This window comes from Ornithorhynchus anatinus, chromosome 10 (genome assembly GCF_004115215.2).
Source record: "Ornithorhynchus anatinus isolate Pmale09 chromosome 10, mOrnAna1.pri.v4, whole genome shotgun sequence".
NCBI lineage: Eukaryota > Metazoa > Chordata > Mammalia > Monotremata > Ornithorhynchidae > Ornithorhynchus > Ornithorhynchus anatinus.
Window position 1 is genome coordinate 54399678 of NC_041737.1, and position 22594 is coordinate 54422271.

At 68.2% G+C, this 22594-nt stretch overlaps 2 protein-coding genes across 2 annotated transcripts in view; one reads left to right on the top strand and one right to left on the bottom strand.

Annotated features, from left to right (window-relative positions):
* Positions 1-990: 990 nt before the first annotated feature.
* PRPF40B (pre-mRNA processing factor 40 homolog B) lies at positions 991-10387 on the top strand. The gene is made up of 24 exons (XM_039913394.1): positions 991-1137; positions 1439-1525; positions 1930-1999; positions 2125-2156; positions 2368-2478; positions 2781-2898; positions 3033-3060; positions 3435-3611; positions 3899-4025; positions 4131-4195; positions 4308-4472; positions 4650-4758; positions 4881-5031; positions 5164-5300; positions 6239-6353; positions 6532-6623; positions 6716-6832; positions 7736-7873; positions 8095-8190; positions 8470-8556; positions 8727-8895; positions 9371-9432; positions 9566-9682; positions 9821-10387. The coding sequence occupies exons 1-24, from the start codon at positions 991-993 to the stop codon at positions 9911-9913; spliced, it is 2610 nt and encodes an 869-aa protein (XP_039769328.1). The 3' UTR covers positions 9914-10387.
* An 802-nt stretch (positions 10388-11189) lies between these two features.
* FMNL3 (formin like 3) overlaps positions 11190-22594 on the bottom strand; it is a 48274-nt gene continuing 36869 nt past the window's right edge. The window contains exons 9-27 of the mRNA XM_029074032.2: positions 22442-22535; positions 21078-21152; positions 20724-20834; positions 20358-20507; positions 19590-19691; positions 18935-19208; positions 18020-18088; positions 17789-17913; positions 17392-17594; positions 16778-17012; positions 15864-15932; positions 15655-15735; positions 15411-15540; positions 14611-14771; positions 13973-14074; positions 12609-12701; positions 12080-12203; positions 11800-11920; positions 11190-11255 (exon numbers count right to left, since the gene is read on the bottom strand). Of these exons, the coding sequence (XP_028929865.1) occupies positions 11829-11920; positions 12080-12203; positions 12609-12701; positions 13973-14074; positions 14611-14771; positions 15411-15540; positions 15655-15735; positions 15864-15932; positions 16778-17012; positions 17392-17594; positions 17789-17913; positions 18020-18088; positions 18935-19208; positions 19590-19691; positions 20358-20507; positions 20724-20834; positions 21078-21152; positions 22442-22535 (2290 nt within the window). The 3' untranslated portion in view covers positions 11190-11255; positions 11800-11828. The remainder of the gene's footprint in view (positions 11256-11799; positions 11921-12079; positions 12204-12608; positions 12702-13972; positions 14075-14610; positions 14772-15410; positions 15541-15654; positions 15736-15863; positions 15933-16777; positions 17013-17391; positions 17595-17788; positions 17914-18019; positions 18089-18934; positions 19209-19589; positions 19692-20357; positions 20508-20723; positions 20835-21077; positions 21153-22441; positions 22536-22594) is intronic.

Here is a 22594-nt window from a genome sequence, read left to right on the forward strand (position 1 = left end):
ACCCCTCCCCTCCCCCCGCCTGTCTGGGTTGGGGACACGTGGAGGAGAGGAGGCCGGCCGACTCCGGCCTGAGCCTGTCTCCCTTTCTGCCCCTCGGTTTGACCCATCTCTGAAACGGGCCCGTCCCGGGAGAGGCAACCCTAAGCGTCCTGCAGCCCCCATCCCCGGCCAGCCACCGCAGCCCGTCTCCTTCCGGGGCAAACTCCCCCCTCGCCCCCGGCCCCATCCGCCCCTGCCGCCTGCGGGGGCGAAGCCCAGGGCAGAGCCAAGGCCTAGGGTTGCGGGGGGGGGGGGGCGGGCTTGGGGACGGGGAGGAGGGCTCTCCCCACATCCTGGGGGTAGTCACCGAGGGGAGACCCCGTGCCTCTCCAGGGGTCCGCCGCTCCCCCCGGGAGGGTCCGGGGCAGGGCCGGGGGCGCCATCCTCACCCCCTGCCGCCTCCTCGCCCTGCCCTGGACCTGCCCCCGGCCCGGGTCCCCGTGACGCCGTTCTTTCTGCCTCCACAGTCTGCACCCGACCCTGGGAGCGGCCCCCTGCGAGCACCTCCTCCCTTCCCAGCCCCCGGCCGCCCCATGATGCCTCCGCCCTTCGTAAGTTGCCCCCCGGGGCCTCCCCTCCCCTCCCCTCCCTTCCGGCCGCCTTGGGGCACCCCCCACCCCCGGCTCGGATCCGGCCTCCGGCTCCAGGTCCTCCATCCCGACTCCCCCCCAAACCCCAAGCCGGTCAGCCACGTTTGCTGAGCGCCCCTGTGGCGCAGAGCGCTCAACTAAACGCTCGGGAACGGCCGGTCCGCGACCCCCGCCCCGAGGGAGCGTCCGCCGGGGAAGGGGAAGGAGACGCGGGGACGGGGACGCGGGCCCCCAGAGCCAAAGGCCGCTCCCGCCTCGAGGGTGGCTGCCCACCGCCGGGCCCCCCGGCCGGGCCCCCCGGCCCTCTGCCTCAGCCCCTTCCCCTTCCCCTCTCTCTGTCTCTCCGTCTCTCCCCCTGCAGATGCCGCCGCCGCCGCCGCCGCCCGGGATCCCCCCGCCCTTCCCTCCGATGGCGCTGCCCCCGCTGCCCCAGAGGCCGCCGGCCGTGCCCCCGGGCATGATGCCGCCCATGATCCCGCCCCTGGGAGGACCCCCCCCTCTGGCTCAGGTACCGTGCCTCCATCCTGCCCCGCCCCGCCCCGTCCCGTCCCGTCCCGTCCGGACACCTGACCCCGACCCCCCCAAGCTCCGCCTCGCGGCCCCCGGCCCGCGCTAGGCCACCGGAAAGAACCCCGGCGGAGGGCCCGATGGAAATCGGGCAGCGGACTCAGCGAGGGCCCAGGAGCGGAGGGCGTTGGACTCCGGGATCCTGGCCTAACCGCCCCCCCCCCCCCCGGCCGCCCCCTCCCCCCTCGGCGGTGGACACGGCCCAGGTGCCACCCCTCCCCCTTCCGTCTGTGCCCCCCCAGATGCCGGGGCTGGGCCCCCCCCTGATCCCGGGGATGCTGGTGCCCCCAGGGCCCCCAGGACCTGCTCCCGTCCCGGTCCCCGCAGTGGTAAGCACCCCCGGGGCGGGGCCCAGGGCGGGGGGGGGGGGGGGGGCGAAGACCGGGGGCTACCCCCGTTCTCCCCGACGCTCCCGCCCCCCCCCCGCCCCCCGGCTAGCCCCTGCCCGGTCTCCTCCCAGCCCCCGGCGCTGCGGGCCTCGACGGCCCTTCTCCCCGCAGACAGACGGTTCCTTCCTCCCTCCTCCTCCTCCTCCTCCTCCTCCTCCTCCTCCGTGTGGTCGCCTCTGGGCTGGTCGTGGGCAGTGGGGAGGGCCGAGAAGGGAAGCAGCCTGGCCCGGGATGCCCGCGTGGCACCCCCATAGTCTGGGGGCGCGGTGTGGGGGCGGGCGGGCGGGGGGAGGCCTCCCGCCGGGCCCTGACGGCCACCCGCTCCCCATCCTTTCCTTTGGCAGACGGCTCCGGGCGCGGACACGGCCGGCTGTGAGTCCCCTGGGTGGGGCAGGGCAGGGCAGGGCAGGGACGGTGCCTGTCGGGGTGCCGGGGGGCCGGGCTGGGGCCGGCGGGCGGGAGGCAGGCGAGGGCAGGAGAGGACAAGCCGGGGCCGGGCTGGGCCCGGCTCAGTCCGTCTCCCTTCGGTTCTCTTTCAGCTGTCGGGGCCGGGGCCGGGGGGGCCCCCCCGGTGAGTCTCTGGGGGGCGGGGAGGGGAGGGAGGGGGCGGGTGGCGGCGGGATGTGCGTGGGTCCCCTCACCCGCTCCGCCCCCCACCACCCCCCGAGCCCGTCCTCCCCTGGCCTGACCCTTGCCCCCCAGCCCCATCCCACGATCCCTAGGATGCTGGAGATGGGAGGGGTCGTGACCTTTGCCCCCGACCCGCACTTCTGCCCTCCCAGAAGCCCCCGTGGAGCGAGCGGCTGCCCCCCGACGGCCGCGTGTACTACTTCGGCGTGGACAGCGAGCGCGGTCCGTGGGATGTCCCCGGGGCCCGTCGGACCAAGGCCGAGGTGGGAACCACCGCCCCCCCGTCTCCTCCCCCTGACCCTTCCCCTGTCCCACCCCCGGTTTCCTCAATCCCTGAATTCTGTCACCTCTCTAACCCCTCTAAATTCTGTCACCTCTCTAAGTAACCCTGCCTCCACGCATCCCCTCTCCCGGCCCCCTCACCTCACTCCCTTCCCCGCCCCGCCCCCCAGAAACCTGTCCCCAACCCCCCATTCACTCGTCCCTCTCCCCCCCGCGCCCCCCTCGGCGCCCCGCCGCCGCCGGGTTCCCACACCGGGCTCTCTGTGCGCTGGTCCCCCTCCAGCTGCCGGCCCAGGGCCCGTGGAGAGAGTTCCGCTCGGACACGGGGCGCCCGTATTACTACAACACGCAGAGCCGGGAGTCCTGCTGGGCCCGGCCCCCGGACCTGGACCAGCTGGAGGGTGAGGGGACCCGGGGGCCGGCGGGGACTGTGGGGGGTCGCGGGGGGCCGGGGCTGGCCCGGGCTGGAGGAGGTGGGGGCGACACACTCCCTCAGCCCCGTTCAATCCTGCGGATCGGTTTTTCCTTGGCGCAGCTCTGATCAAACAAGAGGAGGCGGTGGGGTGAGTAAAGGAGGATCTCCCTCCCCCTTTATCCTCCATCCCCTCCCCACCGGCTTCTCCCCTCCTCCCCTCCTGGTCTCCGAAGGCTGGAGAGAGGGAGTCCTGAGGGAAAACGAGGCCACCACCTCCTCCGTCAGGGTGGCGGCATCCGCTTGCCCTCTGGTGTCCCCCTTTGCGGGGCGGCCGCCCTGGCCCCTCCGCGCCATGTTCCCCATCACCCCGGGCTTCCCCGTGCCACCCGATGCCCCGATCCATCCCTCTCTTGCTGCTCGGGGCCGGCTCCCGGCACCCCCCACTCCTTGCCCATTTCCATTTTCCCCCTTCTCCTGCTCTCCTCCCGGCCTGCCCCAACCCACGCCCCGGGCTCCTTGCAGGAAACAGCCGCAGCCTCCGGCCCAGCCCGAACCGTCCCCCGCCGCCGCCCCCAGCCCCACGGTGTCCCCCGAACCTCCCGTGCGCCCCGAGCCCGCCCAGCCGGACGCCTGTGAGCCCCCAGACCGGGCGGAGCCGCCGGACGACGGGGCCCGGCCACCAGAGGAGGCCAGCAGCAGGTGAAGGCCCGGGGGGAGTCGGGGGGGGGGACCCAGGAGGCCAGCAGCCCCGGGGCACTCGTCGGTGGCTGGCGTCCGGGTGGCGCCGCAGGGCCCCGGGGCCTCGGTCATCCTCGGTGCCTCTGGGGCCCGGCGGATTCTCCCCGGGGCAACTCCCCGAGGGCCGGGGCAGCCGGGGAGGCCCAGTGGGAGCGGAGCCGGATCTGCCCCCGGCCTCCCTCGGCTGGGAATGCTAGGCCAATTTCCCGGCGGGGGGGTCTCCTCTCCCCGCCTCCCTCCACCGACAGCGACAGCGGGCGGCGGGATGACGAGGAGCCTCGGCCGGAGCCGGAGCCGGAGCCGGAGCGGCCCGGGGCTAACTGGAACTGTAAGGAGAAGGCCAAGCAAGCCTTCAAGGACCTGCTGCGAGAAAAGGTACCCCGGGGGTAAGGGACGGGGGCGTTGGGCTGCTGGGTGGCATCGTGACGGTCGGGGCGAGGGCCGGTCAGGGGAGGGGTCCTGATCCTAGCCGTTCCTCAGGGCGTGACCTCCAACGCCTCATGGGAGCAGGCCATGAAGATGGTGGTGACTGATCCCCGCTACAGGTAGGGCCCGGTCGGTCCTCCCCCCATCTCCGTCACCCGGCTCCGGCTCCCCAGGAGCGGGCGGGATTTAGGGGAGCCAGGTCCCTGACCGCTCCCTCCCCAACCCCCGCAGCGCCCTGCCAAAGCTGAGCGAGAAGAAGCAGGCGTTCAACGCCTACAAGGCGCAGCGCGAGAAGGAGGAGAAGGAGGAGGCCCGGCTGAGGGCCAAGGAGGCCAAGGAAACCCTGCAGCGCTTCCTGGAGCGGCACAGCCGCATGACCTCGGGCACCCGCTACCGGTGTGTGCCCACCGCCGGGGGCCGGGCCCCCCGGGGGACACGGGGGGTGAGACCTGAGGGCCCAGGTGCGGAGCGGACCGGGCCCGGGCAACCTGTGGCGGGGGGACAGGGTGGGGAAGGGGCCTCCGGCCAGAAGGCTCGGTGCCATGGCGGCTGAGCGTCCCCGTCTGCCCTTAGGCGGGCGGAGCAGACGTTCGGGGATCTGGAGGTCTGGGCTGTGGTGCCCGAGCGAGACCGCAAGGAGATTTACGACGATGTGCTCTTCTTCCTCGCCAAGAAGGAGAAGGTACCAACCCCTCCCCCGGCAGGGCTCCCCCCCACCCCCGGGGTCGTCCCCCCCCCTCCCGTACCCCCCTCCCCCCGTCCCCGCCCTAATCCCTACCACGGCCATTTCCCTCACCCCCCCAGGAGCAGGCCAAGCAGCTCAGGCGGCGAAACATCCAGGCCCTGAAGCGCATCCTGGACGGAATGAGCAGCGTCAGTTTTGACACCACGTGGGCCGAGGCACAGCAGCACCTCCTGGACGACCCCCGCTTCACTCAGGATCGCGATCTGCAGAGTGAGGCCCCCACCACCCTTCTCTCTCCCTGGATTCCCCTCCGCAATCCCCCCCCACCCCCGACCCCAAGGGCCGGCGGACCGGCAGGAGGTGGGCCGGGGTCCTCACGGGGTCCCCCTCCGCCCGCCCCAGCAGACATGGACAAGGAGGATGCGCTGATCTGCTTCGAGGAGCACATCCGCCTGCTGGAGAAAGAGGAGGAGGAGGAGCGGGAGCGAGTGCGTCTGAGAGAGCGGCGGCAGCAGCGCAAGAACCGCGAAGACTTCCAGGTACCACCCCGGGCCCCCGGCCCCGGGAACCCCCTCCCCGTTAAGCCCTCCCCAGCTTGGCCAGATGGGGCCGGGCCTCGGCCGGGTGGGGGTCTGTCTGTGCTCCGGGGAGATAGTCGGATGGGGGTAGCAGGAGCTCTCTCGGTAGGGAAGGGGAGGCCTGGACTGGGAGCAGGTCTCTGCCTCTCGCCATCTCTCCTCCTCCCTCCATCCTTCCGTCTCCTTCTATCCTTCCACCTCCCTCCATCTGGCCACCTCCCTCCATCTCTCCAACCTTCCTCCACCTCCCTCCATCTCTCCAACCTTCCTCCACCTCCCTCCATCTCTCCACCTCCCTCCATCTCTCCACCTCCCTCCATCTCTCCACCTGCCTCCATCCTTCCTCCTCCCTCCATCCTTCCTCCTCCCTTTCTCTCTCCACCTCCCTCCATCTCTCCACCTCCTTCCATCTCTCTGCCTGTCTTCATCCTTCCTCCTCCCTCCGACCTTCTGCCCGCCTCCGTCTCTGTCTCCCTCCATCCTTCCTCTCCGTCTTTCTGCCTGCCTCCATCTCCGCCTGCTTCCATACATCAATCTCCCTCCATGTCTCCGCTTGCCTCCATTTCTCCACCTTCCTCCGTCATTCCATCTCGCTGCCTTCTTCCCTCCCTCTGCCTTTCGCCATTCTTCCACCTTCCTCCATCTCTTCATCGCCATCCTTCCTCTTCCCTCCATCTCTCCGTCTGTCTGCCATTCCCTTTCTGTTTCCACCTGCGTCTCCCGCCCATCTTCCTTCTCCGTTTCTTCCCCCCTTATCTCTCCATCTCTCCCCTCCCTCTTTCTCCATCTCTGTCTCTCCGTCTACTTTCTCTCTGGCTCCGTCTCCCTCACTCGGTCCGTCCCGGCCCCGCCCCCGGCCCCCCGGCCCCGCCCTGGGTAACGGGCCTCTCCTCGCTCAGACCTTCCTGGACGAGCTGCACGAGACGGGGCAGCTGCACTCCATGTCCACCTGGATGGAGCTGTACCCAGCGGTCAGCACCGATGTCCGCTTTGCCAACATGCTGGGACAGCCGGGTAAGGAGGCCGGGCCCCCCCCGCCCCCCGGCCCGGCTCCCTGCCCCCGGACCCGGTCCTCTGCGCCGCCCCTGTCCCCCGCGGCCCGGCTCCTCCCCGGCCGGCCCCGCCCGCGGCCCCCCGGGCTCAGCGCCGGGCCAGGCCGGGCCGCCCGCCAGGCCCTGCTCCCTCCCCGCAGGCTCCACCCCCCTGGACCTCTTCAAGTTTTACGTGGAGGACCTGAAGGCCCGATTCCACGACGAGAAGAAGATCATCAAGGACGTCCTGCGGGTGAGGCCGGCCAGGGGCCGACCGGGGATGGGTGCGGGCCGGGGCCGGCGGGGGCGAGGACCCCGGGCCGACGGAGCTGGCTGCGCCCGCAGGACCGGGGTTTCGGCGTGGAGGTCAACACGACGTTCGAGGACTTCGCCCACGTCATCAGCTTCGACAAGCGGGCGGCCACGCTGGACGCCGGAAACATCAAGCTGACCTTCAACAGTGTGAGCCAGGGGCGGGGCCGGGGCCGGGGCCGGGCAGGAGGAGGGTGAGGTCGGGGGTGAGCGGGGACGGGGCAGGAGAGGGGTGCAGGTGAAGATACGGGGCTAGGTTCCCGGGAGAACGGGCAGGGAGAGGGGGCGGGCAGGAGGAGGCGACAGGGCGGGTGGAGGACGGGGGGGCCCGGAGACCGGGGGAGGCCCGGGGAGCGAGGCGACTCCAGGCTGGGGTCGGGGAGCGGAGCAGAGCGGAGCCATCGTTTTGGGGCCGAAGGAGCTGAGATTGTAAGCTAGACTCGGCTTGTTGTGGGCAGGGAATGTGTCTGTTCTATTATATCGTACTGCCCCGGGCGCTTAGGAAAGTGCTGTGCACACAGTGAGTGCTCAATAAATACAACTGACTGACTGACTGACGGAGGCCCCAGGCAGTGGAGGTGACGCTCGGGATGATACCCGGGGTGATGGCCCCGAGGGCTCGGTGCGCTGCGGGCAGGGAACGCGTCTACCAGCTCTGTTGGGAGAGCAGCGTGGCCTAGTGGCAAGAGATCGGGGCTGGGAATCGAAACGTGGCTTCTAATCCCTTCTCCACCACTTGTCCGCCGTGTGACCTAGGACGAGTCACTTGACCTCCGATCCTCAGGGACCTCATATTTAAAATGGGGCTTAAGATTGTGAGCCCCGTGTGGGTCGGGGATTGTATCTAACCCGATGAACTTGTATCTACCCCGGGGCTTAGCACGCAGTAAGCACTTCACAAATACTATCGTTATTTGTATTACCCTCCCAGTGCTTTGTATGCAGTAGGTGCTCAAAAATACCACCGATGGGTTGTCCGGGGCGATGCCCCCGGGGCCTTGGGGGCTCAGAGTGACGCCCCGGGGGGGTCGGTCCCCCCTCCCTCACCCCCAGTTGCTGGAGAAGGCAGAGGCGCGGGAGCGGGAGCGGGAGAAGGAGGCGGCGCGGCGGCTGCGGCGGCGGGAGGCGGCGTTCAGGGGCATGTTGAGGCAGGCGGCCCCTCCGCTGGAGCCCGGCACCAGCTGGGATCAGGTAAAGCTGAGCGACGGTCCTCCCCGCCGCCCTCCACAACCTCGCCCGCCTCCGGGCCTTCACGCCCACACCCTGCTGGCGGGGGGGGGGGGGGGGGCGGTAGGACCGGCGTCGCCACCCCGACCCCAGTCGTCCCCCCCCCCCCGATCCCTATCTGGGAACCGCCCCCCACCCCAGTCGCCACCGGCCCCCGAGTCACTGCCCCCGGCCACCCCCCGCAGGTCCGCGAGCGCTTTGTGTGCGACTTCGCCTTCGAGCAGATCACGTTGGAGTCCGAGCGGATCCGCCTCTTCCGGGAGTTCCTGCAGGTGCTGGAGGTGAGGCCAGGCCCCCTCTGGGGTCCCCGACCCTCTGCCGGGTCCCGTCCCTCTCCCCTCCCTCCCACCGCCCCTGCCGCCTCATCCCGCCGGGCCCTGGGCTCGGCGAGGGCCTGTAATAATAACAGTAATTAATAATTAAGGTGTTTGCCAAGCGCTTACTATGGGCCGGGTAGCGTACTAAATGCTGGATAACGGGGCATCCGGCCAGCCCACGAGGGAGGGCGGGGGTGGAGGCGGGGGTGCCGTGCGGGGTGCGACCGGCCTCTCTCCTCACAGAGCGAGTGCCTACCCATCTCCAAGAGTCGCAAGCACAGCCGGAAGGCCAAGAAACACCACCACAAGCGTCCTCCACACTCCCCTTCGGTGAGTCCCCGAGGGAAACGGAGGGACAGCCTCCTCCGCCGGACCCTCTCTCCTTCCCCCCGGCCTCCCGGTCCCGGTTTGGGGGGGAGGAGGGCGCCGGCGGGTCGGCCCTTCTCCCGCTTACCCTGCCCCTCCACCCCCCGCTTACCCTGCCCCTCCACCCGCCGCAGGGCTCTGAGTCCGAGGAGGACGACCTGCCCCCGCCGCCCCCCAAACGGCGGAAGCGGAACCCCTCCGAGTCGGGCTCCGAGCCCTCGTCCTCCCCCGGGTCGGCCGAGAGCGGGGGGGCCGGCCCGGGGCCCCGGGGTCTCCCCTTCGGCCGCGTCCCCCCGGGAGCAGGTGAGAGGCGGTCTGGGCGGGGGCTGCCGGGGGTGGGCACCCGGCGGGCCTCAGTGTGGCAGAGGGGCCGGGAATGTGTCCGATTCCCACACGTCTGATCTTTCCCGGCGCTTAATACGGTCTTCTGCCCACAGCGAGCGCTTAACGAACATTGCTACCGCTATTACTCGGGAACGAATGAGTAAAGCAGGCGGGTGGGGAGGCGGAGTCGGGGGGCCCTCTCCTGGAAACCACTCTGGCCCAGGGAGCCGCTCACCTGCCTGGAGGCAGGGGATCAGCTAGGTTGACACCCAGGAAGCCCTGCCCACCTCCAGTCCGTAAACTCGCTGTGGGCTGGGAACGTGTCTGTTATTCTGTACTCGCCCAGGCGCTTAGTACAGTGTTCTGCACACAGCAAGTGCTGAATAAATAGGGATCGATCGATCGATCGATCGACAAACACTGACTCTCCCTGCCGCGCTCCGGCCCCTCTCAGATCACGGTTCCCGAAAATCCAAGAAACAGAAAAAGAAAAGCAAGAGAAAGAGGCATAAGTCGGTGAGTGGCCAGCGGAGGCTGGAGGAGGGAGGCCGGACGGTGGGATGTGGGGAGAGGAAGGGAAGAGAGGGTAGGGCTGGAGCGGCCCCCGGCCCCCCGGCTGAGGGGGGCTCCCCACCCGCGGGCCTTGCAGAACAGCCCGGAGAGTGAGGCGGAGCGAGAGCCGGAGCAGGAAGAGCGAGAGCGGGAGGCCCGGCGGGGGGAGCCCCAGCCCCGCTCCCCGGCCCGCCGGGGGGTCAAGAAGGAAAAGGTGAGGGGGGACCGGGGACGGAGAACTCTAGGCCTGTGGAACCCCCGTGACCGCACCCTCGGGCCTCGCCCCGGGTCTGCTGGTCTCCCCTCTCCCCCGCCCTCCCACCCAGCCGGCGCCCTCCCCCTGCCCTTGCAGACAGGCTGGGACACGTCGGAGAGCGAGCTGAGCGAGGGGGAGCTGGAGCGCCGGCGCCGGACCCTCCTGCGGCAGCTGGATGACCAGCCGTGAGCCCGGCCCGCGGCGTGACCGTGAGCCCTGCACTCCGGGCCTCTCCCGTGCCCCGCCCTTCCTCTCTCCCTCCCCCCAGCACCCCGACCCCAGGCCCGGGTGGGGCTGATCGGGTGCCGACCCCAGGCCTCCTCTCTCCCGCCCCCGTCCGGCCCAGCGGCCCGACCCAGGTACCCACCGAGAGGGGTGGGGGAGGGCGGAGGGGAGGCGGGGAGACCCGCTTCAGCCCCCGGCCGACGTGGGCCCGGGCCGAGGCCGGAGCCGGCGGTCGGGCCCGGCCCCCGCCCCCTCCCCGCCCGTCGGCCGGGGCCGGCGTGAGGAGGTGCCCGTGGGGAACCACGGGGGGAGGCGGCCGTCGCTGAGCCGGCCGTGGGGAGGGGCTCGGGGCCCTTGAGAGCGGCCCCCACCCCGCTTTCCGGGGCCATCGAGTTCTGTGGTTTTTTTATCATTGACAATAATAATATTTATAACACGGCTGGACTCCTGTCATCTCCCGCTCCAGCGGGCCCGGCGCCGCCGACTGTGCTGCCCCGCGGTTCCAGCAGAGGACGGTGGCGGCCCACCTCCCTCCCCTCCTCCTCCTCCTCCTCCTGCTGCTCCTCCCTGCCACCTCCTCCTCCTTTGTTCCCCGCGGATCCCGGGCCGCCCACGGAGGCCCACCCCCGCCCACCCCCAAGGAAGGACGGACGCGGAGCCGGGCGGGCGACACTCCGAGCCTTGTTGGGGTCTATACACTGGGTGGGGCGGAGTGGCCGTATACACGTACAAAAAGAGGGAGGGAAGGGGCTTCCTTGGGCCCGGCGGCCGGGGCCACAGGCCGGGCCCGGACCCCGAGCGTGCAGTCTACCGTGGGGCCTTTCCCCACCCCGGGGAAGACGCGGGAGCCCCGCGGCCACCCGCCTCTTCCCGCCTCCGCTTATCGCCGGGGCACAGCCGGGGGGGCCGGGCCGGAGGGGCGACGAGGGGAGCGTGGAAGGGGTGGGGGCGGCGGGGCGGAGGGGACGGACCCCTCCCCCTCCCCATCCTGTCCCCACTTGGAGCGCGGGGGGGAAGGGCAAAGTGCAGCGTGGGCCCCTCGGCGACCGGGCGGGCGGAGGCAGGCCTCACGCCATCCAGGGCGGGTGGCGGGGCGGCTCCATCTTCCGGCTCTGGGCGGTGGCCAGAGGGAGAGGCCCCCCCCCCCGGGCACCGAGTCCAACCTTGTTGTCCGAAGAGCCGGGCCCGCGGCTTCCCGGCCGCGGTGGGCTCCTGCCTCAGTGTGGGGCCGGGGCCCGGGGGGCGCCGCAGGGCGGGGCGTGGCTCCAGGCGCGGCGCAGGCCGCCGGGGGGTCCGGCGCGGAGGCCTGCGGGGGGCGGGGAGAGACGTGTGAGCCCCGGGGGCCGGGGCGCCCCTGCCGGTGCCCACCACGTTCAGCCGGGGGTGCAGAAGGGCCCGGCCCCGCTCGGGAGGAGGCCGCGGGCGGCTCCCGCTCTGCCCGAGACCGAGGTTCGCTCCCAAGTTCCTCCTCCTGTCGCTGCTGCAGCAGCAGGCCGGGCTGGGGGCCGTGGGCCAGCCGGGCACCCGTGGCCACGAGCCCTCCGACACGCAGAGCTTCTGCGTCGGGCACCCGGCGGAGGGCCCGGTGCCTCCCGAGGGGCTGCCGCAGGAGTGATGAGTGACACCTCTTCCCCCCGCCCCCCGAGCCAGGGGAAATTTGGGAAGAGAGGGGTGGGGAGGGTGAGGCATGCGGGACGAGGAACCGGGGAGCCCACCGGGGCACGCAGATGGGAGCGGGGAGGGGAACCCGACAGAGCCCGTTCGTGCAGGAAGGGCCGCCCCGGGTGGCCGACGGGGGGCACCGGGCGGGGAGCGGGGCAGGCACATGCAGAGACCGGAGGCTCCGGTACCTGACGGGGCTCTGGGCCCCGGGGGGGGCCTAACAGTTTGACTCATCGTGGTGGGTGGCGTCGCAGAAGAAGCGAGACCCCCGCTTGGCGGTTCGGGCCGTGAAGGGGACGCTCTTCAGCACTGCAGCCGGCGGGAGAGAGACACGCGGGCGGGGTCAGGCCGCCGGACCGGACGGGTCCGGACGGCTCGGGCCCCGCGGGCCGGCCGGGGGCGGGAGGACGGCGGCCTTGGCGGGAGTGGGGGGCTGTGTGTGGGGGGGGGGGGGGGGGGGCGGCGCACCGGGGATGATGTCTTCGATGGTGCCGTCCTTGCCCTCGTAGACGGGCCGGTGGTCTTTGGCCTGGCGCCGCCGCAGCTCGGCGATCAGCTCCTGCTGCTGCCACTTGTTGCGCTGAGACGGGGTCTGGGGGTGGGCAGGCGACGGCCGGGGGGGCGGTCAGCCGGCCCTTCCCCGGCCATTCCTCCTCCGGCTCCTCCCCCCGCCCCCGGCCCCTCCGGCAAGCCACGCCATGTACCGAGGGCCTGCCGGGGGCCGAGCGCTGTTCTAAGCGTTCGGGAGAGGATGATGCAGCAGAATGGGTTGACGACGTTGGCCGCCCGCAGGGAGCCTCCCGTCCGAAGGGGGAAGCAGACATTTAAAAGCAACCACAGCTACGGACGTAAGAGCTGCGGAGCGGAGGGTGAATATCAAGTGTGGGGGGACGGCAGACCCAAATGGAAAGGCAACACGGAGTTGGCTCCCGGGTTTGGACTAGTCCTGGTTCTCGCCCCCCTGCCCCTCTTGCCCACCCCTCCCCCGCCACCGCACCTTGGCATCCAGTTTCTTAGCCTCCTGAGCCAGCAGCTTCTCCCGCATCACCTCCTCCTGCTTCCTGCGGGCCTCGTTCTCCTGCTCCGCATCCTGCGGGGGGTGGGCGGGGGCGAGGGGAGGGAGGGGACCCACGTGAGGGCCGGGCCAGGCCGCCTCCAACCCCAGGTGGCCACCGGCCCGCCCGCCGAGGGGGCACTTCCTGCCCCGAACAATGGCAGGAAGGGCCCGGCCCCTGCCCTGCCCGCCGCTCCCGGCCAGAGGGTCAGGTGACCGTGAGGAGCTGGGGAGCGGGGCTACTCACGGACAGTCAGGGGTCCAACCCGGTTTGCTGGCGGGCACTCCAGCGCCTAGTACAGTGCCTGGCACATAGTAAGTTAATAATAACTGTGGTATCTGTTAAACGCCCACTACACGCGAAGCGCTCTTTTAAGCGCCGAGGTAGATACAAGGTAATCAGGTTGTCCGACGTGGGGCTCGGTCTTAATCCCCATTCTAGAGATGAGGGCCCAGAGAATGTTGGTATTTGTTAAGCGCTTACTATGTGCAGAGCACTGTTCTAAGCGCTGGGGGAGATTTACAGGGTAATCAGGTGGTCCCACGTGAGGCTCACAGTCTTCATCCCCATTTTACAGATGAGGTCACTGAGGCACCGAGAAGTGAAGTGACTCGCCCACAGTCACACAGCTGACAAGTGGCAGAGCCGGGATTCGAACCCGTGACCTCTGACTCCCAGGCCCGGGCTCCTTCCACGGAGCCACGCTGCTTCTCTGAATGAAGCGACTCGCCCAAGGTCACAGAGCAGACAAGTGGCGGGGCCGGAATTAGAACCCGCGGCCTCTGACTCCCAAGCCCGGGCTTTTTCCCCTAGGCCATGCTGCTTCTCAAGTGCAGAGCACTGTACTAAGCGTTCGGGAGAAGATAAGGTAACGATAAGACACATTTCCAGCCCACCGCAAGCTTACGGTCTAGGGCCGGGGAGAGACAGGGGCATAAATAAGTTATAGACACGTACGTAAGCGCCGTGGGGGTGGGAGGAGGAATGAATGAAGGGAGCAAGTCAGGGAGACGCAGAAGGGAGTTGAAGAAAAGGAAGAGGGGGGGTCAGGGAAGGCCTCTTGGAGGAGGTGGGCCTTCGGTAAGGCTTTGAATAGGGGGAAGAGTCGCTGTCTAGCAGATACGAGGCGGGAGGGCGTTCCAGGCCGGAGGCCGGACGCGGGTGAGAGGTCGACGACGAGGTAGACGGGACGAAGGTAGTGAGAGGGCCTCGAGGTTGAGGCCCGGCCCTCTGTGGCCCTTGGGTGGGGGGGGGTGGGGGGCCCTTGCCCCCGGCCTCGGAATTCCCCCCCGCCAGCCCCGCTCACCTTGTAGGAGCGGATGAACCGGACAAATACCGGGAAGAACACGGAAGGCGGGGTCGTCTTGGGGCTCTCGCCAAAGTAGCGCACCACGGCGTTGTAGGCCTCCTGAGGAGGAGAAGGGAGGGGCGGGAGGCCGGGGTCACGGGGGTCACAGGCACCGAGACAGAGACTCGGGGACCGAGGGGGAGGGACCCGGGTTATAATAATAGTAATCATTAGGGTATTTGTTAAACACCGATTGCGTGCTAAGCACTGGAGTAGATACGATCAATCCATCGATGGTATTTATGGAGCGCTTACTCTGTGCAGAGCACTCTACTGAGCGCGCGGGAGAGGACAACAGAATTAGACACGTCCCCTGCCCATAACCATACAGAATAAGAAGACCGGACACAGCCTAAAGGGGAGGTGCCCCAGGTATTTTACAGGTGGGGAAACTGAGGCTCAGAGCAGTGAAGTGACTTGGCCCAGGGAGTGGGGCAGGTGAGTGGCGGAGCCGGGATTAGAACCCGGGTGGTCCGACTCCCAGGCCCGGGTTTCTTCCCCTAGGACAAGCTGCTGCCCACAGAAGGGTCTCCCTCCCTCCCTCCCTCCAGTCCCTCCCGTTCTGGGCCGCGACTGGGTCCCCGGGGTCCCCCGACCTCGGCGGTGCGCGCGTCGCGCTGCAGCTTGTCGAGCCGGGCCTCGTTGGCGCTGAGGAAGGCGCGGAGGACGCCGTTGTCGTGCAGGCCGTTCTCCCGCCGCAGCAGCTCCATGCCCCGGCCCAGCTCCTTCACGTCCAGCAACACGTTCTCCAACGACACTGCGGACCCCACGGCCTCCGTCTCAGTGCCCCGCCCGGGACCCCCGCCCCCCTCCGGCCAGCCGGCTCCTCCGCCGCACCCTGCCAGGCCCGGCACCCCACGCCCCCCAGGAATGAGGATGATGATGATGATAACGGTATTCGTTAAGCGCTTACTCTGTGTCAAGCACCGCTCTGAGCGCTGGGGTGATCACAGGAGTTGGACAGAGTCCCCGTGCTACTTGGGGCTCACAGTCTTAACCCCCATTTTACAAATGAGGCAACCGAGGCTCAGAGAAGTGAAGTGACTTGCCCAAGGTCACGCAGCGGACGAGTGACAGAACCGGGATTAGAACCCAGGTCTAGTCACTAGGCCCCGCTGCCAAAGACACGGAGCCACAGGTCCCCAGGGGGTGTCCCAGCTCCCCTTCAGGTCTTGGGACTCAGTTCCCCGAGTGGGGAAAGTGTAGGGGCGAGGAGGAGTAGGGACAGCCGGGTGGCTTTCCAAATCTTCGAACGCCGCTGCACGGCCGGGAGGAGGGGTCGGAGGTCGAGGCCGGGGGCGGCGGGGGGGAGGCGTCCAGGCGTGTCCGGGGCAAGGTCAGGGCCGAAGGGGGCGGGGGACGGGGCCGCCCCTCCAGGACCTCCGCCCACGCCCACCTGCCGCGGCCTTCTCCACGAAGTGCAGCTCGTGCCAGAAGCCGGCCAGCTCCGGGTACTTCTCCTTCACCGTCAGCGCGATGAAGTGCAGCAGCGTCAGCTTCCGGTCCGTGGACTTGGTGTCCAGCAGCTGCGGGCCGGAGGAGGGGGAGGACGAGGGCGGGGTGAAGGAGCCGAAGCGGGGAGGGGAGCCCCCCCCCCTCCTACCCCCCGACCCCGGCCGGCACCCCGCCCCCCTCCTCACCAGGTCCAGGCTCTGCAGCTTGAAACCGTAAGCCGCTCCCCTCTTGCTGCTGTTCATGTAGTTCCCCAGCGCCAGGATGATCTGCCCCGGCGGGAAGGAGGGGCGTCAGGGTCCCGCTCCCGCACCGAACCCTCTATCCGGGGCCTCCCGGCTCCCCCGGGACCCTCCCGCCGGGGAGCCGAGGACCCCGGGACCCCGCCTTCCCTCACCTCCAGCATCTGCTTCAGCTTCTGGGAGGATTTGACGGAGGCGGAGGCTGCGATGATGGCGTTGAGTTGCTTGGAAGGAAAGAGGAGGAAGCGGGTCACCCCCGCGGCTGGGGGAGGGAGCGGGGGGTGGGGGAGACGGGGGTGGGGCCGGGGCTTCGATGAGGAAGGGGACCGGAGACGGGGAGGCGGGCCTCCGACAGGCAGCCGGACCCGGTGGAAAGAATGCGGGCCTGGGAGTCGGAGGACCTGGGTTCTAATCCCACCTTCGCCTCTTGCCCGCCGAGCAAACTTGGCCAACTCACTTCGTTGGGCCTCGGTTTCCTCGTATGTAAAATGGGGATGAAATACCTATTCTCCCTCCCCCTCAGACCGTGAGCCGTGTGTGGGGCGGGGGCCGTGTCCGATCTAATTACCGCCTCTAGTCCAGCGCTTAGCGGACTGCTCGGCGATAAGTAACTGCTTAAATGATAATAATGACCGTGGTATTTGTTCAGCGCTTTCTACACGCCAGGCGCTTTACTAAGCGCCGGGGTGGATGATGATAACATTAATGACGGTATTCGTCAAGCGCTGCCTACGTGCCAAGTACCGTTCTAAGCACTGGGGGAAATACAAGGTCATCGGGTTGTCCCGAGTGGGGCTCACAGTCTTCGTCCCCATTTTACGGATGAGACGACCGAGGCCCAGAGAAGTAAAGTGACTTGCCCAAAGTCACACGGCTGACAAGGGGAGGAGCCGGGATTAGAACCCACGACCTCTGACTCCCAAGCCCGGGTTCTACCCACTGAGCCACGCTGCTTCTCGAATACCCTCAATCCCACGATGCTATTGTGATTATTATTGCAATTTTAATGCCCTTTTGATTAGGGGGCCGGGGAGGCTGGGGATCCGGGCGGGGGTCCGGGCCGACTTACGGGGGTGAGCATTTGCAGGTTGTCCTGGAAGTTTCCGAGGAAGGCCATGCCGGCCATGCGCTGCGTGAGGCGGTCCACCTTGCTGAAGAGCAGCATGAAGCGGTCCTCGTTGGCCAGCTCGTCCAGCGGCTGCCGCTCCCGCTCGTACTGCCGCAGAGACTTCACCTCCGCCTCGGTGGGCAGGAACCGCATCAGGCACTCCACGAAGTCCACCGGAAGCGTCTGCAGGTCGAACCTGAGGCGCCCCGAGATGCGGACGGGCGGGGGAGACGGGCGCCTGGGTCCCGGGCTCGGGACTACCCGCGGCTCCGGCCTCGTCCCTCCCCGGCCCCTACGGGCCCCGCCCTCCGAGGGATGGGGGAAGAGGAGAAGGAGGAGGAGGAGAAGGAGGAGGAGGAGGAGGAAGAGGCGTCGGCCCAGGGCTGCTCTAGGCCACCCTAACTGGTTAGGTTGGTGCCCCCTTAGCTGCCCAAGCGCTTGGTACGGTGCTCTGCACGCAGTAAGCGCTCAATAAATACTAATGAATGAATGAATGAATGCCCAGATCGGTCCCGGGGGGCCCAGTCCGGCCCGGGGGGAGGGAAGAGGGAGGTAGCCGGGGGGGCACGGCCTACGTGTGGATGGCTCGGCAGATGTCCTCGGCCGAACGGCCGACCTTGCGCAGGGTGATGGCCAGGTTCTTGGCCCGGTTGGCCTCCAGCAGGGTCACCTTGCTGGCCGCCTTCTGGGAGGTTTTGCTCTTGGAGCAGACGAGGTCGAGCGCGGGGCCCTGCGCCTTGGTCTTGAACAGCTCCTCGAACTTGTCCAGGTCCAGGTCCTGGGGGGCGGGGAGCGGGCGCCGCACCCCGCTCAGACCCCTCTCCTCATTCCGGGCCGCCTCCTCCCCCCCTCCAGCCGCCCGCTCCGCCCTTCCCTCGGCCCCACCCTCCAGGTCCAGCTGTCTTCCTCGCCCGCCCGCCTCCGTCCATCCGTCCGTCCATCCTTCCCTCCATCCTTCCCTCCATCCCTCACCTCCAAGATCTTCTCGTCGTCCAACTCGCTGAACACGGTGCCGCTGATCTGGTTGGGCTTCAGGGCCGTCCAGTTGAACACGGGCAGACGGAACTTGGTCTTAATGGGTTTCTTGATGCGGATGGCTGGTGGACGGGGAGCCGTTCACCGGTCGGGCCCCGACTCGTAAGAGACCCGGCCCGGCGCGCCGTCCAGCCCCAGCCCTCCCTCCCCACCCAGCCCCTCTCCTACCGGACAGTCCCACCGTCAGGACCACGGAGGGCGAGGCTCCGGGCAGAGGTGGGGCCGGGGGACATTTGCCTGGGAGAGAAGATGAGAAGTCACGGGGGAGGTCAACGAGTCCTTCCCTGGGCCTCCACGGGGGCGGGGTCCTCCGGCCCAGACTGCCCAAGGGAGGCACCACCCGCGTTCACCCAGTACCTCCAGGCCGTTTCCCCGAGGAGCCGCTTCCCCCATTATAACCTCTAGCCCTCTGGCTGCAGCGGAAGGCCCTTGCCGTAGACATAATGATCATAATCATAATAGTTGTGGAATTTGTTAAGCACCTACTCTGTGCCGAGCACTGAGGTAGCTACGAAATCATTACTTGGGAAAGAGTCCCCATCCCACATGGGGCTCACAGTCTAAGGGGGAGGGAAGAGAGGCATTTCATCCCCATTTTACAGATGAAGAAACGGAGACCCAGTAAAGTTAAGTGACTTGCCCAAGGTCATCCGGCAGCCAGGTGGAAGAGCCAGGATTAGAACCCAGATCCCCTGACTCCCAGGTCTGGGCTCTTTCCACTAGGCCGCCCTACTTGCCTAGAACAGCTTCCTGACACCCTTAGAGATTCGAAGGTGATCACTATCCCCACCCACCGTACACGGGGCACCCGCCCTTGGCCTTCTCCAGATGGAATCACTCCCGTTCCTTGGCCCTGGGTTCAGGGTGCTGTCTTTTAACTCGTCGCCCCATCTACCTCCTGATCTGGGCCTCCCCGCTTTCTCGGTGGCGCAGCCCCCGCCGGATACTGACCTCGGCGACGCAGGGCCTCTTCCCGGCTCCCGGGGATTAGCTCGCGGACCCAGCCCACCAGGCAGGCGCCCCCCAACCCCCCCCAAAGGGCTGGCCCGTCCCCGGGCCGGGGCGGTGGGGGTTGGCGGTTACCTGGCAGCGGCGGGGGTGGTGGGGGGAGGGGCGGGGCTGGCGGCGGGGGCAGGGTCTCCTCGGGCGGTAGGGCGGGGGAGAGTAGGTCCGGGTCGGCAGGCACAGGCCCCTCGCTGAGCTCAGGGGGGCTCGCCCTGGCCAGGGGGCCGCTGGCTGCCGCCTCCGGTCCCTGGGGGTGGGTGTCCGGGTGGCACCGGCGCTGGAAGGCCTCCTCTTTCTCCTTGATGAGCCTCCGCAGGGTGTGCACTTGGTGGTTGGCACTCTCGAACGTCTCCTGCTGGCGAAGGGCGCGGTTGGCGAAGGGAGGGCACTGGGGAGGGGCGGCGGCTACCTCCCGCCTGGCCAGCGGGTCCGTCTCCCCGTCCCCCGGGGAGACTGGGCGCGAGAGGGAGGGGGCGAGACGGAAGGCCGGTGGCCTCCGGGACCAGGGCCCGGCCGACGGTGTGATTGGCGAGAGAAGAATCGGGGGTGGTCCCGGGGTCCAGTTCCAACTCCGAGCTCGCGATCCCGCCTCTCGCTGGGAAACGGGAAGGCCCCTCCGCCCTCACCCGTGAGTGGTCTTCGGGCCGATGTGCCGGCGTCCAGAGTGACAAGGACTCTGAGAGGAAAGCGCCTGAGGCAGAAGGAAGTGGTATTCCCCTCCCGCCCCGCGCACCTTGATGCTCTCCAGCTCCTTCTCTCTCTGCAGAAGCTGCTTCTCCAGCTCCGCCACCCTCATCATGTTCTCGTTCTCCAGGTCCAGAAGCTTCTCCGACAGCTGCGGGGGCAAGCACAGGTCTGGGACCACCCCCGTGGCTCCCAGCCGGGATCGGCACCCAGGGCCGAGCTCCAGCCCGCTTCCACCCACCATTTTTTTTTTTTAATGGTATTCGTTAAGGGCTTCCTATGCGCCGAGCGCTGGGGTAGATAATCGGGTTGGACACAGTCCCTGCCCCACATGACGCTCACAGTCTTAATCCCCATTGTAGCGATGAGGAAACTGAGGCACAGAGAAGTGAAGTGACCTGCCCGAGGTCGCAGAGCAGACAAGTGGCAGAGCAGGGATTAGAACCCAGGGGCTCTGACTCCCAGGCCCGTGCTCTATCCGCTAGGCCACGCGGCTTCTCAAGTGACGGGCTCGAGGTCTCAGGGAGGGCAAGTGGTGGGGCCGGGGCCGGGGCCGGAATCCCGGTCTCTTGATTCCCATTCTTGTGCTCTAACCACTTGGACACGCTGCTTCTCCTGTCACGAATAGCTCGGATTCTGGCCCAGCTTTGGGTCACCCCTGAACTAGAGAACTTTGGGGTCACAGAGAAGTTCTTCTCCGTCCAAGTTGGTCTAGGCCCAGCATGACCTCGGAGGGTACCGGGGGGCGGAGGGGGGCACGGAGCGGAGGGGCTGCTCCCCCCACAGTCTGGGTGGGGGCGGAGGGGGCGACACCTACGTGGGAGACGTGCTCTTCCAGCTCCTCCACCTTCTCCAGCGCCACGCTCTTGGTCTCCGCATCCTCCAGCAGGCCGCCCACGTCGAACACGTTGTCCAGGTAGGCCTGGATCTGCACCTGCAGCTTCTCGCTCTCCGTGTGCCGGGACTTCTGGGGGAGCGGGCGGGGTGGGAGGGTGAGGGGGCTGGAGCCCCACGGGGAGACCTCCGAGACCGCTCCCTTCCATACTCCCCTTCAGGGCTCCCTCCGGGAGGACTGGCGGGGGGGGTGGCACCGCCGCCCGGCCCAGGGGCCTCAGGGGGCGCCGAGGTAGGGGGCCTCCGTTTGCCCCCAGCTGGCGCCCCCCGCCCCCGGCCCGCCCCTCACCTGCAGGAACTCCTCCAGGCCCAGCTTGGTGAACTCGTACTGCAGGTGGACCCGGAAGTTCATGTCTTCCACGGAGTGCACCACGATGTTGATGAACTGCATGCAGGCCACCTGGGGGTCGAGGGGAGCGAGGTCGGGGGGGGGGACGAGAGAGGGGAGAGCGTCGTCGTGGCGATCGTTGGCCGGTCGTGACGGAGCCCCCTCCCCACCTCGGCACTCCAGGCTGACCTCCTCCGGTCCCTCCGCCCCTACAGGCGTCCCCGGCCGTTCCTCACGCCGAATCCCAATCCCTGCCAAATGATCTCGTGGCCTCCCACCCCTCATCGCCCTGGGCCCCCCGACCCGGCTCCTCACCATGAAGTCGATGCTGCTGTCCTCGTTGCGGAAGTAGTCCATCAACTTCTCAAAGCGGTGCAGTTCCTTACACACCTGCCCAAGCAACGCCCCGGAAAAGCCCTCAAGCCCCGGAAAAGCAGGCAGCCCGAGAGTGGCTCCCCCCAGCTCACACCGTTGCCCCGAGGAGCCTGGCACGTGGGGCTCAGAGTCTTAACCCCCGCTGTAGTCGTGAGGAAACTGAGGCACGGAGAAGTGAAGGGGAGGGCGGAGGGGTGCCTGAAGGGCCCGGCTCCACTCCCGGAGGTGGCAAAGGAGGGGCCCGGGGTGCCGTCCGGACTCAGTGCTGCCGGGCCGAGGGGCCCAGGGAAGGCGCGGGCCCTGGTTTCTCCGCTGGATTCCGGGGAGGAGACGCGGTCTCTCCCAGGAGTCTTGGGGCCAGCCATGGCCCTTGTGCCCGGGGACGGGCGGGAGGGGTGCCTGCTGCTGCCCCCAATTTAGTTTCCTGGGCGAGGTCTGAAAACCAGGAACTAATTAAGAGAGGGGCCTGAAGAAAGGGCTGAGGCTTCAGGGTAAACTCCGTGCCTCGCCTCCCCTGGAGGGCAGGACAGAGCCATCTGAGCCTGGCTCAGAGGGGAAAAAGCTGCTTCCTGGTTGGAACAAGAGGACTTCCCCGACTAAGCTCTCATTTCCTCTTCTCCCACTCCCTTCTGTGTCGCCCTTGCACTTAGATTTGCACCCCTGATTCGCCTCTCCCCCAGCCCCACCTATGTACCTATCCATCATGTTTTTAAATTTATATTAATGTCTGCCTCCCCCTCGAGACTGTAAACTCGCTGTGGGCAGAAAATGTCTACCGGCTGTGTTATACTGTTCTCTCCCAAGGGCTTAGTACAGTGCTTCGCACACAGAAAGTGCTCAAGAAATACCACTGACCGATCGATCGATCGACTGTCTGACTGGGGCAGTGGATGCTGGAGACAGAGTGGGGGTGGCAGCTGGGTCTCAGTGGTCAAGGAATCCTGGGCACCCCGGAATCAGGGACACTGGCAGGGCCTGGGCAATTCGGGGGTTTGGCCGCCTCTGGCTGGGTCCCTTCTCCCTCTCTGGCCCCAGTCTCCCACCCAGCCTTGGGGGGTAGGTAACGGGACCACCCCCAAAACACCTCCCGGCTCCCCACCCTGGCAATGGGCCCAGGCGGGGTGGGGGGCGACACTGAAGAAGCCTCTTTTCCTGGGGTGAGGCCATTTGCCGACCGGCTGCTTCAGGAACCAATCACGGTGAGTTGCCGGGACGGACCCGGCCTCCCGGGCCCTCCAGGACCGAATCTTCCACCTCGCTCCCTCCCCGAGGTTGGGCCCGGGGGCGGGGCTGTGGGGACTGACCTCCTTGAAGTTGTCGAAGGCAGAGAGGATGATCTCGTGACCTCCCCGCACCAAGCACACGGCCGCCAGCAGCTCCAGGACCAGGGCTTTGGTTCTGGGGCCGAGAACAGAGTCGCTGGAAATCCAGTCCTGCCTTCTGCTTCTCCCCCGACC